The sequence below is a fragment of the Oncorhynchus mykiss genome, chromosome 22 (assembly GCF_057628025.1).
Source record: "Oncorhynchus mykiss isolate SJ-2025 chromosome 22, ASM5762802v1, whole genome shotgun sequence".
Taxonomy (NCBI): domain Eukaryota; kingdom Metazoa; phylum Chordata; class Actinopteri; order Salmoniformes; family Salmonidae; genus Oncorhynchus; species Oncorhynchus mykiss.
In genome coordinates, this window is record NC_143043.1 from 31,220,483 (window position 1) to 31,236,880 (window position 16,398).

At 42.1% G+C, this 16,398-nt stretch overlaps 1 protein-coding gene across 2 annotated transcripts in view; it reads right to left on the bottom strand.

The window, feature by feature from the left end:
* LOC110501638 (vang-like protein 1) overlaps window positions 1-16,398 on the bottom strand; it is a 60,520-nt gene that overhangs the window by 28,832 nt on the left and 15,290 nt on the right. For both annotated transcript variants that reach the window (XM_021579339.3, XM_021579338.3), the window contains exons 2-3: window positions 11,990-12,233; window positions 11,275-11,449 (exon numbers count right to left, since the gene is read on the bottom strand). In XM_021579339.3, the coding sequence (XP_021435014.2) occupies window positions 11,275-11,449; window positions 11,990-12,042 (228 nt within the window). In that variant the 5' untranslated portion in view covers window positions 12,043-12,233. The remainder of the gene's footprint in view (window positions 1-11,274; window positions 11,450-11,989; window positions 12,234-16,398) is intronic.

A 16,398-nucleotide genomic window follows, 5' to 3' on the forward strand; every position in this document is an offset into this window, starting at 1 on the left:
GACACTCGTTGAATGTGGCAAGGCTTGCAAACCATTATAGACTACAAAGGGAAGCACAGCCGAGAGCTGTCCAGTGACACGAGCCTACCAGACGAGCTAAATTACTTTATGCTCACTTGGAGGCTAATAACACTGAAACATGCATGAGAGCACCAGCTGTTCTGGAAGACTGTGTGATCACTCTCTCAGCAGCTGATGTGAGTAAGACCATCAAACAGGTCAACATTCACAAGGCCACAGGGCCAGACGGATTACCAGGACGTGTACTGCAAGCATACGCTGACCAACTGGCAAATGTCTTCACTGACATTTTCAACATCTCCCTGTTCGAGTCTGTAATACCAACATGTTTTAAGCAGACCACCGTAGTGCCTGTGCACAAGAACACGAAGGTAACCTGCCTAAATGACGACCGACCCATAGCACTCACGCCTGTAGCCATGAAGTGCTTTGAAAGGCTGGTCAAGGCTCACATCATCAACATTATCCCAGAAACCCTAGACCCACTCCAATTTGAATACTGCCCCAATAGATCCACAGATGATATAATCTATATTGCACTCCACACTGCCCTTTCCCACCTGGACAAAAGGAACACCTATGTGAGAATGCTATTCATTGACTACAGCTCAGGATTCAACACCATAATGCCCTCAAAGCTCATCAATAAGCTAAGGACCCTGGGACTAAACACCTCCCTCTGCAACTGGATCCTGGACTTCCTGACCGGCCGCCCCCCAGGGATGTAAGGGTAGGTACAGTTGAAGTCGGAAGTTTATAGAAAAGTTTGTCAGCTCGCTTCTCTCTTTTTACATTTGAGGTTCTGGGTGTTTGTGACCATTAACAACTCTCTCTTCTCTTGTGTGTGTTTGTACAGTTGAAGTCGGAAGTTTACATACACTTAGGTTGGAGTAATTTCAAACTCGTTTTTCAACCACTCCACAAATATCTTGTTAACAAACTATAGTTTGTTAACAAGTCGGGTAGGACATCTTTGTGCATGACAAGTCATTTTTCCAACAACTGTTTACAGACAGATTATTTCACTTACATTTCACTGTATCACAATTCCAGCGGGTCAGAAGTTTACATACACTAAGTTGACTGTGCCTTTAAACAGCTTGGAATATTCCAGAAAATGATGTCAAGGCTTCAGAAGCTTCTGATAGGTTAACTGACATCATTTGAGTCAATTGGAGGTGTACCTATGTATGTATTTCAAGGCCAACCTTCAAACTCAGTACCTCTGATTGACATCATCGGGAAATCAAAAGAAATCATCCAAGACCTCAGAAATTTTAGACCTCCATTAATCCTTGGGAGCAATTTCCAAATGCCTGAAGGTACCACGTTCATCTGTACAAACAATAGTACGCAAGTATAAACACCATGGGACCACGCAGCCGTCATACCGCTCAGGAAGGAGATGCGTTCTGTCTCCTAGAGATGAACGTACTTTGGTGCAAAAAGTGCAAATCAATCCCAGAACAACAGCAAAGGACCTTGTATAGATGCTGGAGGAAACCGGTACAAAAGTATCTATATCCACAGTAAAACGAGTCCTATGTCAACAAAACCTGACAGGCCACTCAGCAAGGAAGAAGCCACTGCTCCAAAACCACCATAAAAACCCAGACTACAGTTTGCAGCTGCACATGGGGACAAATATGGTACTTTTAGGAGAAATGTCCTCTGGTCTGATGAAACAAAAATAGAGCTGTTTGGCCATAATGACCATCGTTATGTTTGGAGGAAAAAGGGGGAGACTTGCAAGCTGAAGAACACCATCCCAACTGTGAAGAAAGGGGGTGGCAGCATCATGTTGTGGGGGTGCTTTGCTGCAGGAGGGATAGGTGCACTTCACAAAATAGATGGCATCATTAGGCAGGAAAAGTATGTGGATATATTGAAGCAACATCTCAAGACATCAGTCAGGAAGTCAAGGCCTATTCTATGCAAGGGATATTATTGCATGTTTTGATAAATTTAAGCAAAAGGAAATGACGAAGAACACGGGGAGAGAACTCAGAAACACTGATTTTGGAAAGAATGATCACTTCCCCACCGAGATCAATGAACGGAGAAAAAAACTCTCTCATCATGAAGGAAAAGAGTTGCCTGAATCAACGAGTCTCCATGGTGATGGATAAACTTTATATCAACGGGCAATTGTTTCAGGACTCTGGAGTAACTCCCTGGTTATTTTAATTTAATGTTTAAAACTGAGTTTGTGTGTTGAAGTGTATCATGACAACTTCAACTATAACGAATACATGCTATATTGATCTCTACTTGATAAGGAAAGGGTTGCATATAGCTCAGGTTAATGTATGTAGCCTTCCTAACAAAATGCATGAGGTTTTTAACTTGGTCAACATAAATAATATTCATATTTTGGCTTTGACCGAAATGCATTTAGATGCATCTGTAAATGATGGGCAAATTAACATTCAAGGATATAGTCTACTGAGAAGAGACAGGAATAGGAATGGTGGGGGTGTTGCACTGTATCTTCAGAATCATATACCTTTTAAGAGGAGGGATGACCTTAATGTAGGTCAAATAGAGGCACCATGGGCTCAAGTACATCTGCCTCACCAGGCAGCCATATATTGGTAGGATGTGTATATAGACCTCCTAGCTCTAAGGTGTCCTATCTGGATGACTTAAGCACTGGGTTTGACCAGGCCACAGACAGCAACAAATATGTATTTATCTTGGGTGATTTTAATATAAACTGGAAGGATCACAATAATTTGAATAGAACAAAATTGATGAGATATGCTAATAACTGTGCTTTGAAACAAATGGTTAATGATACTACGAGATCTTCAATTAAGTTGGGTCATCGTTCAGACACATGCATTGATCTGATTTTCTGTAATATACCATTGCAATGCTTAAAAGCCAGATCAATGCCAGTGGGCTGGACAGACCATAATATTGTGACCATAACCATGAACACCAAGGTTCCAAAGAAACCCCCTAGGATTGTGGTCAAAATACATTTTAAAACATTTAATCATGAGTCATTTCTAAATGATTTGGCTGTTGTACCCTGGGAGCTGATTTATCTGGAGGATGATTTAAATCACGCTACAGAATATTTTATTGATTTGCTCATGGAGGTAATGGACCATCATGCCCCTATAAGAAAGAGTACAGTTGGGGCGTGTCCATCTCCATGGATTGATGATGAACTGGGTGAGGCTTTTTCTCAAAGAAATATGGCAAAAGTCTTAGCAGCCAAGTCAAAATGAGAAATTGATGAACAGAATTATAGAACATTACGTAATTATGCAGTTAAATTGAATCGAAAGAAAAAATAGTTATTTTACAACAATGCTTTTATTGATTGTAAAAATGATTCTAAAAAGGTATGGAACACAGTTAAGGGCTTACTTGGTACATCTATCTCATCATGCCCATCTAGTGTGGAGGTTGACAGGAGAATAATAACAAAACCAGTTGATATTGCCAATCGTTTTGCAGATTTTTTAAAACAGAAAATTAAATTACTGAGCAACAATGTAGACATACATTCTCCCAAACAAGCTATTGTCCAATGTATTGATGATCATATTATGAGCAATAAGATCTGCTCTTTTAGTCTACAAAAGGTGTCAGTGGAGGAGGTGTCAAACCTATTGAAGTCATTCCCTGATGGTAAATCTACAGGTTATGGTCTTATGGACAACATTTTTTGCTTCGCTGTGCTGCTCCCCAGATTGCAGTTCCACTGAGATACATATTTAATTGGTCACTGGAAAAGGGGATGTTTGCAAATGTATGGAAGCATGCGAAACTGTGTCCTATTCCGAAAGACAGCAAAGAACCCATTACTCCTGCCAATAGTCGACCAATTAGTCTACTCCCTACACTCAGTAAGATATTGGAGGGTATTGTGAGTAGACAAATGTTGGAGTACATGGAAAATAATGATCTGATCACAGCCAATCAGCATGCTTATCGCAAAAACCATTCCACTACCACTGCATTGGTTGACATGACTGACCAGTGGCTCAATGCTATGGATAATGGCACATTTGTAGGTGTACTATTTTTAGATTTCAGTGCAGCATTTGATTTAGTGGATCATTAAATAATTGACAAAATGAATGCATTATGGTTTTAAGGAGGTAGCATTGAATTGGGTACAGTCATATCTAACTGACAGGAAACATCCACCAATATCAATCGTTCATTTTCTTCCACTAATGTGTTAAACTGTGGAATACCGCAGGGCAGCTGCCTATGGCCACTTCTTTATTTAATATATACCAACGACCTTCCCTATGCCTTGGTTGAAACTCAATCTACTATATTTGCAGATGATACTACAATTTATGCAGCAAGACAATCGGTTCAACAGGTACAGCAGGCTTTACAAGGAGATTTGGAGAATATCAGGAACTGGGTTTGCCAAAACAAACTTGTTTTAAACACCAAGAAAACTAAAGTTATGTTGGTCTGTTCAACTAGGAAAAGGCCAAAACAGCATGGGATACAATTAAGTATGGGAGGAGTACAAATTGAAGAAGTGGCAGAAACCAAACTATTGGGAGTGCAGCTAGACAACTGCTTATCATGGTCGTCTCAAATAACTAATCTATGTAAAAAGGAAAGATTCTTAAGCAGATAACCCAAGCATTAATTGAGATTCAGGTGAACTACTGTTCGGTGGTCTGGGGAAATGCAACATCAAGTGAAGTTAGGAGGCTGCAGAATACACAGAATAAAGCAGCAAGGATTGTTTTAAGGTGGAGACACAACGACGTTTCTACAACGCATCCAATTGACCACCAGAGGCATTCTTCAAAGGACAAAGGACTCGGTTTGGCAACATAGCCTTCCATCTACCACCAACCTTCCGAAGCTTAGAGAAAATATTTATTGCATTTTCCTTTTCCAAATAGGCGGTAATTTAGAACGCATAAGATACTGTATTTTCGATAGCACAGCTTCTCCCTTTGTCCCTCAGTCTTCCCGCTCTTTCACTCAAACCCAGCCCCTTTTCTTTTGTGTAACCAGCTGTCATATCTGTTCCGCTCACTAGGGACGTTTTCCTTTATGACGTAATTTGTAATCCATGTATGGTTCATTCTGTGTATATGTAATTCTGTGTGATTAGTTAGGTATTTAGTAAATAAATAATTAAACCCAATTTTGTATTGCTGATTCAACTTGTTAGCCAGGGTTCGTGAAGATAACCAAGAATTTACAACTTTCAGATGAGACCGAATTAAGGTGACGATTAATATTGACTGCTATTGATGTAAAATATTACAAGGTCTTTAAGAGTTTATTCGGAAGATAACAGCTCTATAAATATTATTTTGTGTTGCCCCGACTCTCTAGTTAATTACATGATTAGCTCAATCAGGTAATATTAATTACGGAGAAAGGATTTTATAGAATAGCATGTCATATCACTTATTCCGGCATAGCCAAAGACACGACACCTAGGTATTTGTAGTTGTCCACATGTTCTAAGTCAGAGCCGTCCAGAGTAGTGATGTTGGACGGGCGGGCAGGTGCAGGCAGCGATCGGTTGAAGAGCATGCATTTAGTTTTACTAGTAATTAAGAGCAATTGGGGGCCACAGAAGGAGAGTTGTATGGCATTGAAGCTCATCTGGAGGGTTGTTAACACAGTGTCCAAAGAAGGGCCAAAAGTATACAGAATGGTGTCGTCTGCGTAGAGGTGGATCAGAGACTCACCAGCAGCAAGAGCGACATCATTGATGTATACAGAGAAGCGAGTCGGTCCAATAATTTAACCCTGAGGTACCCCCATAGAGACTGCCAGAGACCCGACAACAGACCCTCCAATTTGACACACTGAACTCTATCAGAGAAGTAGTTGGTGTACCAGGCGAGGCAATCATTTGAGAAACCAAGGCTATCGAGTCTGTCAATCACCACATCCTCATCGGCAGAGTCGAAAGCCTCGGCCAGATCAATGAATACGGCTGCACAGTATTGTTTCTTATCAATTGTGGTTAAGATATCGTTTAAGACCTTGAGCGTGGCTGAGGTGCATCCATGACCAGATTGCATAGCGGAGAAGGTATGGTGGGATTCGAAATGGTCTGTTATCTGTTTGTTGACTTGGCTTTCGAAGAAATTAGAAAGGCAGGGTAGGATAGATATAGGTCTGTAGCAGTTTGGGTCAAGAGTGTCCCCCCTTTGAAGAGAGGGACGACCGCAGCTGCTTTCCAATCTTTGGGAATCTCAGACGACACGAAAGACCGGTTGAAAAGGCTAGTAATAGGGGTTGCAACAATTTCGGCAGAATGGGCCAAAATACCAGCAACAGTGTGAAAACCTTGTGAAGACTTACAGAAAACGTTTGACCTCTGTCATTGCCAACAAATGGTATATAAAAAGTATTGAGATAAACTTTTGTTATTGACCAAATACTTATTTTCCACCATAATTTGCAAATTAATTCATTAAAAATCCTACAATGTGATTTTCTGGATTTTTTTTCTCATTTTGTCTGTCATAGTTGAAGTGTACCTATGATGAAAATTACAGGCCTCTCATCTTTTTAAGTGGGAGAACTTGCACAATTGGTGGCTGACTAAATGATTACCGACAATGACAAGACAGCCTATAGGGAGGAGGTAAGAGACCTGGCCGTGTGGTGCAAGGATAACAACCTCTCCCTCAACATGATCAAGACAAAGGAGATGATTGTGGGCTACAGGAACAAGAGGACTGAGCAGCCCCCATTCTCATCGATGGGGCTGCAGTGGAGCAGGTTGAGAGCTTCAAGTTCCTTGGTGTCCACATTACCAAGAAACTAACATGGTCCAAGCACACCAAGACAGTCGTGAAGAGAGCATGACAACGCCTATTCTCCCCCAGGAGACTGAAAAGATTTGGCATGGGTCCTCAGATCCTCAAAAGGTTCTACTGCTGCACCCTCGAGAGCATCCTGACCGGTTGCATCACTGCCTGGTATGACAACTGCTTGGCCTCCTACCGCAGGCACTACAGAGGGTAGTGTGAACGGCCCAGTATATCACTGGGGCCAAGCTTCCTGCCATCCAGGACCTCTATACCAGGCGGTGTCAGAAGAAGGCCCTAAAAATTGTCAAAGACTCCAGCCACCCTAGTCATAGACTGTTCTCTCTGCTACAGCAGGGCAAGAGGTACCAGAACGCCAAGTCTAGGTCCAAGAGGCTTCTAAACAGCTTCTACCCCCAAGCCATAAGACTCCTGAAAACCTAATCAAATGGCTACCCAGACTATTTGCATTTCTCCCCACCCCACTCTTTTACACCGCTGCTACTCTCTGTTGTTATCATCTATGCATAGTCACTTTAATAACTCTAACTTCATGTTCATATTACCTCAATTAACTGGTGCCCCCGCACATTAACTCTGTACTGGTATCCCCCCCTATATATTTTTAAACTGCATTGTTAGTTAGGGGCTCGTAAGTAAGCATTTCACTGTAAACCTGTTGTATTCGGCGAGTGTGACAAATAAAATTTGATCTGAACAAAAATATAAACATCCAACAATTTCAAAGATTTTACTGAGTTCATATAAAATAAATCAGTCAATTGAAATAAATTCATTAGGCCCTAGTCTATGAATTTCACATGACTGGGAATACAGATATGCATCTGTTGATCACAACTAACTTTTTTTTTTTAAGTAGGGGTGTGGATCAGTAATCTAGTCTAGTCTAGTCGGTGACCACCATTTGCCTAATTTAAGTGGTTCCATGTGGCTCAGTTGATAGAGCATGGTACTTGCAATGCCAGGTTTGTAGATTCGATTCCCACAGTGGACCAGTACGAATGAAAATGTGTGCACTCACTACTGTAAGTCACTCTGGATAAGAGCTTCTGCTAAATGACTAAAATGTATTGCAACATCTCCTTCGCATAGAGTTGATCAAGCTGTTGATTTTGGCTTGTGGAATGTTGTCCCACTCCTCTTCAATGGCTGTGCGAAGTTGCTGGATACTAGCGAAAACTGAAACACGCTGTCGTACACGACAATCCAGAGCATCCCAAACATGCTCAAAGGGGTGACATGTCTGGTAAGTATGTAGGCCATGGAAGAACTGGGACATTTTCAGATTCCAGGAATTGTGTACAGATCCCTTGAGACATGGTGCTGTGCATCATCATGCTGAAACACGAGGTGATGGCGGTGGAAGAATGGCACAACTCAGGATCTCATCACGGTATCTCTGTGCATTCAAATTGCCATTGATAAAATGCAATTGTGTTCGTTTCCCGTAGTTTATGCCTGCCCATACCATATCCCCATCACCACCATGGGGCACTCTGTTGACAACAGCAAACGACGCTGAACTGCAGTCAGTTCAAGATCCCGATGAAGAGCATGCAGATGAGCTTCCCTGAGACAGTTTCTGACAGTTTATGAAGAAATTCTTCAGCTGTCCCGGTGGCTGGTCTCAGACGATCCCACAGGTGAAGAAGCCGGATGTGGTGGTCCTGGGCTGGCGTGGTTACACATGGTTTGTGGTTAATTTTGTTTTGTTTTAGGCCACATCTATTATTATTATTATATGTGAAATTAGTTTTAATACAGTTTAGGTGTAGTTTGGACGGGCCAGCAACTGTTGTTTTGCAGTCAGAAAATACACTATCTTATTATTTTAGTATTTACAATCCATGTGCTTCTGGATCAATCAATACATTTTCTAATTTGCATTTGGTGTCCTGAGGAATCTTAGAACCTATTTTAACATAATACATGCATTCATTTAGCAATTTATTAAGGAATATTTATATAATTGAAATATCAACGGTCAGAATGACCATCATTGCCATTCTAGTAGTTATGGAATTCTGGGGCTCTGAGTGTTAATCACACCTACAACCTATTAGATCATATAACTCTGTCCTGTCTGATGTCTCCCATTGTTACATACATTATCTTAATGTGCTCTCACTCTTCTCCATGTTAAAGATCAGTGAACACGGCCTATATATTATCTAACATCTCTTAAAGCATGGTACATATAACTAATGAGCCTCTCTGTAGCAATGGTAGAGCAAATGCAGGCTAAACGCTCTTCATTTACACTCTGTGGTTTAATCCCACAGATTAACTCAAAACTAATCAAAATGTACCATGTTATACAGACCGAAAGGCAGAGAAGCAGAGAAGAGGGGGCAGAGAAGGACAGAGACACAGTTAGAGAAACAGACACACAGAGAAAGAAAGAAAAGAAAGAAAGAAGGAAAGAAAGAAAGGAAAAAGAGGGAATGAGAGAGGGAGAGAAAGAGAAAATAAATAGAGATGGGTGGTGTTTGATGCTTGCTTGGCAGCCCTGTCCTCTGGTGGAGAGTGAATATAGATAGTATTCAGAGCCCTGGTTAGGCCTGTTACACACTATAATATGACACTAAACACAACACACACTAACACTGACTGACTAACAGGCTTCGCTCACAGACACATACAGTAACCTACTAACCCAACACACAAAAGAGCTTTACTGGTATGACTGGAGGTTATTCTGACGTGTGTGTGTGTGTGTTTCACATTGGTATACTGGGAAAAAGAACAATGACATTCAGTGGCACACAAAGGAACCTCACTGGTACGGCTAGAGGTTTGTCTGACATTTGTACTGTATTTGTGTGTGTATGTTTGCGAGGCCAAAAGGACAAAAGAGCAAAGACATTCCCAATTCTATTTGTTTCCACTACTTCCAAAAGCCTCAGCCCTGCATCATGTGACACACTGCCAGGTGAAGTAGATTAGCAGGCGTGTTAGAGGCCAATGCCAACCCCATAGCCTTCAGGCACAACACAACAGTACCATGACACAGAACACAGCCTTATGACATTATTTTCACCCGACAGACATTCACTGTTGGCAACCTCTCTATGAATCACACACAGACACCGACAGTACACACTACTCACAGACACAGGCAAGCGCACACACACACAACACACACACACACACACACACACACAGATCATAGGCATGCATGGATTATCGATATCAGCTTTCCTTAGAGTGGTGTTTGGCTGCATGCTAAAGCTAATCTCAGCCTACAGTATGTGAATTCCTCTGTGCCAGATTATATTAGCATTAGCCATATCCATTTGAAAGAGCATTGCTCTTAAAGCAGTGTCAGGGATGGGTTGGTGCCATTTGGAAGCACTGCACTGTAATGGTCATGTGATATGATTACAGATGACCTTTTACACTAGTTGGTAGACAGTGGCTGAACAACATTGCAGACAATGGGTCTGTAAGCCACAAGCTTACAATGACACCACAATGTGGAATGTTTGCAGCACGCTAGACCGAGTCAAACATCCAAATACAAAGAGACATGGAATGAGACAGACAGACAGACGGCTAGACAGACAGACACTGTTTGTAGCTGTATAAATGTAAGCAGTGCTTCGGTAATGCAGCTGAGATGTAGCTGGTACTGCACTACTTGCTGCATAGACCATTCATGCACATGTAGGCTCATAAATGCTTTATGCATCCACACACACACACACACACACACACACACACACACACACACACACACACACACACACACACACACGACCTTCCACTTACAAAGTCAAGTAGGTCAGAGAGTATGTGAATGGAGCCCAGGGCACGAGACAGAGTATACTCCTCCTAACATAACTATCACCATTTCGCTCTTTATCTATCGCTCTCCCTCCCCCTCTCTCTGCAGCAGTCTCCTTCACTTGATCCATCTACCTCTATAGCCAGTCTCTAGCCTTCTGACCCTAGCTTCAATAGCCCAGAGCTAAATCTCAACCCCATTGTCAGAGCATCTAAATCATAGGCTTGCTTCCAGAGATAACCATATGTGGATTTAAATCAAGACACATTCTGACCCACATACAGAATGATTACACATAGAACCACATTACTACACCCACACACACACACAGCACAGAAACACACGCAATTACAAAGAATGGGAAATATAGTTTGCACAGGCCAAGGGGAGATTTGCAAATCCTCTGACCTATTTGGCACCCAGTCACCATGGTGACTATGACCCTGTCACTATGGTGATTATGATGGGCCCAGATGTTTGAGTTTAAAACAGCATGGTGCGCGACTCAGCTGGTTCCCTGCTTGACTCTGCGAGAAGGAGATTGGTTGGGAGATGGCTTCTGTACAGGGTTCCTGTAAGCAAGTGCTGCACTGTACAGTATAGTTATGTAGGGATTTTTGAATCTCTCAGGCATGGTTTGTGTGAGTTTTGATTTGTTAGGTTGGAGCTTACCTGGAGGCTTGGAGCCTCGTCTCCAGCCACAGAGCTGGGGACTTCTAGCAGGGGCTCGCTGTTGTGGTTGGGGGAGGCCTGAGTGGGCCCGTAGGGGCTGTTGATGATTACAGACCGCTCTGACCGGCTGCTGTCCTTACTGCTGAGCTTACGCCGCTCACGCCGACTCTGCTCCCTACACACACACACGCACACACACGAGACAGTAAGAATATGGCAACGAACAAGTGGATGAGGGAGGAGAGGAAAGCCTCCTAATTAGTCTCTCACACTCCCCATCTCATTTACAGAACAAGTCAGAGTGAGTCAGTGAAATAGGTTAAAGGCAGTCAGCTGTGACAACCCTACTCCATGAGCTTTACCCATCACTCATCTCTCTCGCCCCCTCTTTTTAAAACTTTTTTCCAACAACTGACATGAGGCTAGGCTTAAATGAAAAAGTAATACACAATGGAGACAAACAGCATTCAGTTGCTCTGCGGCAGATATAGACATAAGCATCCCTCTGATGGTACAGACAGGCCTGCATCTGAACACACTCATTGGCAACTTGACCTTACATCCGCTTGGGTGGGTGTGTGTGTGTGTGTGTGTGTGTGTGTGTGTGTGTGTGTGTGTGTGTGTGTGTGTGTGTGTGTGTGCGGAGTGTGAGAGCGGAGAGAGAGAGCGAGAGAGGAGAGAGAGAAGACAGAGAGGAAGTCAACTGAGCTCTTACCCATGTCTGTTGGATCTGTTGGAGTAGCCAGAGTGGGTGGACTCGGTGTCCATGGTAACGCTGTTCAGAACAAGCGATTGGCCAGGTGTCTGAGGAGGGTGCCTGGGTGTGATGCAGGAGGGTGATGGTGGTCTGATGCAGGAAGAGATGGGTTAACTAACTAAACAGACTGGCAGCAGACTGAAGACGTCAGGGACCTACATTGACAACAACCCTGTAGAGGTCCTGTAGTCGACACATTGACCTGTGATAGAGAGAGCGGGAGAGAGCAGAGAGAGAGAGGAGTAGAGCAGAGAGAGAGAGGAGAGAGGTCTGTCATCAATTTTTTTTTAAATACAGCTCAGTTCTTCTACACCTGCATTGCTTGCTGTTTGGGGTTTTAGGCTGGGTTTCTGTACAGCACTTTGAGATATCAGCTAATGTACGAAAGGCTATATAAATCAATTTGATTTGATTTGATTCTGTGCTTGCTATCAGAGGCCTATTCACAAAATTGACCACAGGTAAAGCTTAAAGGAAGGCAAATGTAGCAGTTAAGTGCCAGCCTGTATCTGTTGAAACAGAGACTAGCGTGTTACAGTGATAGACAGCCTGGGAGACAGAATATTAAGAGAAGTATTCTCCATTTCATTGTTATTAAAGCTATTATAGGTGATGTGAGGAGTACGGTAAAGGATGACAGACAGGATGATGTGTAACCCAATCCCATCATCATTGGGGATGGTATTTAACAACACAGTGGCCCCCATCATTCTTAAATGGAAGAAGTTTGGAACCGCCAAGACTCTTTCTAGAGCTGGCCGCCCGGCCACACTGAGCAATCAGGGGAGAAGGACCTTGTTCAGGGAGGTGACCAGGAACCTGATGGTCACTATGACTGAGTGGAGATGGGAGAATCTTCCATAAGGACAACCATCTCTGCCGCACTCCACCAATCAGGCCTTTATGGTAGAGTGGCCAGACGGAAGCTACTCCTCAGTAAAAGGCACATGACAGCCTGCTTGGAGTTCAAAAGTTTGGAGTCACTTCGAAATGTACTTGTTTTTTAAAGAAAAGCACATTTTCTGTCCATTAAAATATCTAATTGATCAGAAATGCAGTGTAGACTTTGTTAATGTTGTAAATGACTATTGTAGCTAGAAATGGCAGATTTTTTCATGGAATATCTACATAGGCATACAGAGGTCCATTATCAGCAACCATCACTCCTTTGTTCCAATGGCACGTTGTGTTAGTTAATCCAAGTTTATCATTTTAAAACACTATTTGATCATTAGAAAACCCTTTTGCAATTATTTTAGCACAGCTGAAAACTGTTGTTCTGCTTAAAGAAGCAATAAAACTGGCCTTCTTTAAACTAGTTGAGTATCTGGAGCATCAGCATCTGTGGGTAAGATTACAGACTCAAAATGGCCAGAAACAAAAGAACTTTCTTCTGAAACTCATCAGTCTATTCTTGTTCTGAGAAATGAAGGCTATTACATGCGAGAAGTTGCCAAGAAACTGAAGATCTCACACAACGCTGTGTACTACTCATTCAAAAATAAGGACATTTCTAAGTGACCCCAAACTTTTGAACGGTAGTGTATATATAACAAACACACAGACAGCGCATGAGAACATGGTTGTGGGCAGGATATAGAAGAGTCAACAGGCTCAGCATACTGCAGACATACGGTAACTGTCTATGTGTATGTGTTTGAGTGGGAGTCACTGAGCACGTCTTGCCCCTTCTTTCTCACTCCTCAAAACTGGAGGCAGCAGCCACTTACTATAACCCTCCAACCCCCTTCCCCCAGCTCTGGCGTGATTCATGCTCCAGACAGGGGTCGTTAGTCTTTACACCCCGTCATGTGTGACTCTTCTTCTCTACTGGAACTATCTGTCCCCATGCAGCTGCCCCGACAACTCCGTGCCAATCACCTCCACTCGTCTCAGAATTATGGAAATATCACTATGCTTATAAATTATCTCCCTGACCAATGGTACACATTATCACCCAAATAGCACACTCAGCAAATTAGCATGCAAACCCACAGTGTTTATGGTGATTCCTCTGTGTGTGGATATCTGTTCTCGGTTCCTTGAGTAACACAGTGCATCTGATATCATGACTACTGTATGGGATGCAATGCGAAGCCCACTAGCCAGCTCAATAAATCATTTGAAGAATGAAGTGTTACCCATGTTTTTAGCATGTGGCTAGCTGAGGAATGCAAGGACTCCAGATATATGATACAGTGAATGCAGCTGAAAGCATCTGCAGTAGCTGTCTGTAAGCTACGAATAATGAGGGCTTCTACTTTCTAAATAAAAACACAAGCACACCAGAAATTCTCTGGGGAAATGCATGAATGAGTCAAAAAGGTGAGGGACGACTCACACATAAACACCCCCTCTGGGGCTAACTTTAATCCAGTATCAAATTCTAACCCCGGTGTGAAGGAGAGAGAGCACCCAGAATGGAAGTGTCTACTGTTGCCTTGGTAACAATGGAAGCATAAGGCTCCCTGTGGTTGCAATAATCATTGTATGCAATTGACATTACATGCAGCATTCAATCCTGTCATACACCACATCATGGTTTCACAAATGATTTGTTTATCCAAACGTTTGGTAATTGTAACAGACATAATGCTGGCTGTACAATTTAGCTAGCTAGCAAGCTAATCGAGCTAGCGATTCATGTTGGACATTTCCAGTTGAAACCAGAGTATGTGAGTGGAGCGTGCCCAATTTGACTGGAGCGCGGAGCGAGTTTCCCAAAGGCTGGAGCGTCTGCCTTCTCGTGCACTCCAAATCAAGGTGACTTACAAAGATGATGAGGAGCAAGAGAAGGAGTGCAGTGATGTCGTGTGGAGTCTGAAAAGACATGTATCCCGAAAGCATTATGGTGTACGTGCACATTACGTGCACATGCTAACAGAAAGGAACAAGGTTGGTAGCTAAATAAGTGTCATTGTAGCAAAGTATTTTTAAACAAAAAAATCTGATCTATTAAAATGTGTTAATTTTCGTTATATTATTTATACAATAGGCTATCATTGATTTTGGCCCAATAGGCCTGACATATTACCTATTTCAAGGAGATATCCGTTTTGATAGGGTTATTGTGCCTAATAACCTTTAGTCCTACCTATAGAAAAAAAACAACTCTGCATCCCTGCCCAGCCTGGCAAAAGTGGCCCGGAGGATGTTTAGCATCCCCAGAAGTGCTGCAAGCTCGGAGAGGGAACTGAATTCTCCGCTGCTGGCCTGCTCTCCAGGCACCATCGCATGAGTCTGAAGCCACAGACTCTGGCCAAACTCTAAAAGTGAATTCAAAAAGGCACTGTAGACTGAGTCTAATAAGGCATTTTTTGTTTCATTTTTATTTAATTCTAAGTAAGTCACAGCCTACAGTTGAAGTCAGAAGTTTACATACACTTAGGTTGGAGTCATTAAAACTCATTTTCAACCACTCCACAAATTTCTTGTTAACAAACTATAGTTTTGGCAAGTCGGTTAGGACATCTACTTTGTGCATGACACAAGTAATTTGTGTCAAGGTATTGGAGTGGCCATCACAAAGCCCTGACCTCAATCCTATAGAAAATTTGTGGGCAGAACTGAAAAAGCATGTGCGAGCAAGAAGGCCTACAAACCTGACTCAGTTACACCAGCTCTGTCAGGGGGAATGGGCCAAAATTCACCCAACTTATTGTGGGAAGCTTGTGGAAGGCTATCCGAAACGTTTGACCCAAATAAAACAATTTAAAGGCAATGCTGCCAAATACTAATTGAGTGTATGTAAACTTCTGACCCACTGGGAATGTGATGAAAGCTGACATAAATCACTCTCTCTACTATTATTCTGACATTTCACATTCTTAAAATAAAGTGGTGATCCTAACTGACCTAAAACAGGGAATTTTTACTCTGATTAAATGTCAGGAATTGTGAAAAACTGAGTTTAAATGTATTTGGCTAAGGTGTATGTCAACTTCCGACTTCAAATGTATATGCGCAACTTATACCATAATGATTTAATATAACAAAATGCTGTTTAAATGCTGAGCGCTTAATGTTCCTGCCAGCCTAGTGTGTCGCACTTTCAAATGCTTCACAATTTACAGTATTTCTTTTTTAGCTATAGCCTTGAAATAATTTAAATAATATAGCCTAAATAAATCATTTTCATTCAATCTCTGGCTCCTGACCTATTTAGAGAGTGTTTATTTGCCGTTTAATTAGACGTAGTTTATTTGAAATGATGAGCGCTTCTTACAGTCACCTTTTCATGTTGTTTACAAAAATACTTTTCATTAAAATCATGTGGTTAAGTTTCAATACTTCAAAACCAAATGGTAGGTCCAGGTAGTCACAAAAATATGGGTGTTGGTTAAATGGTGATTTTAATGAATAACTAG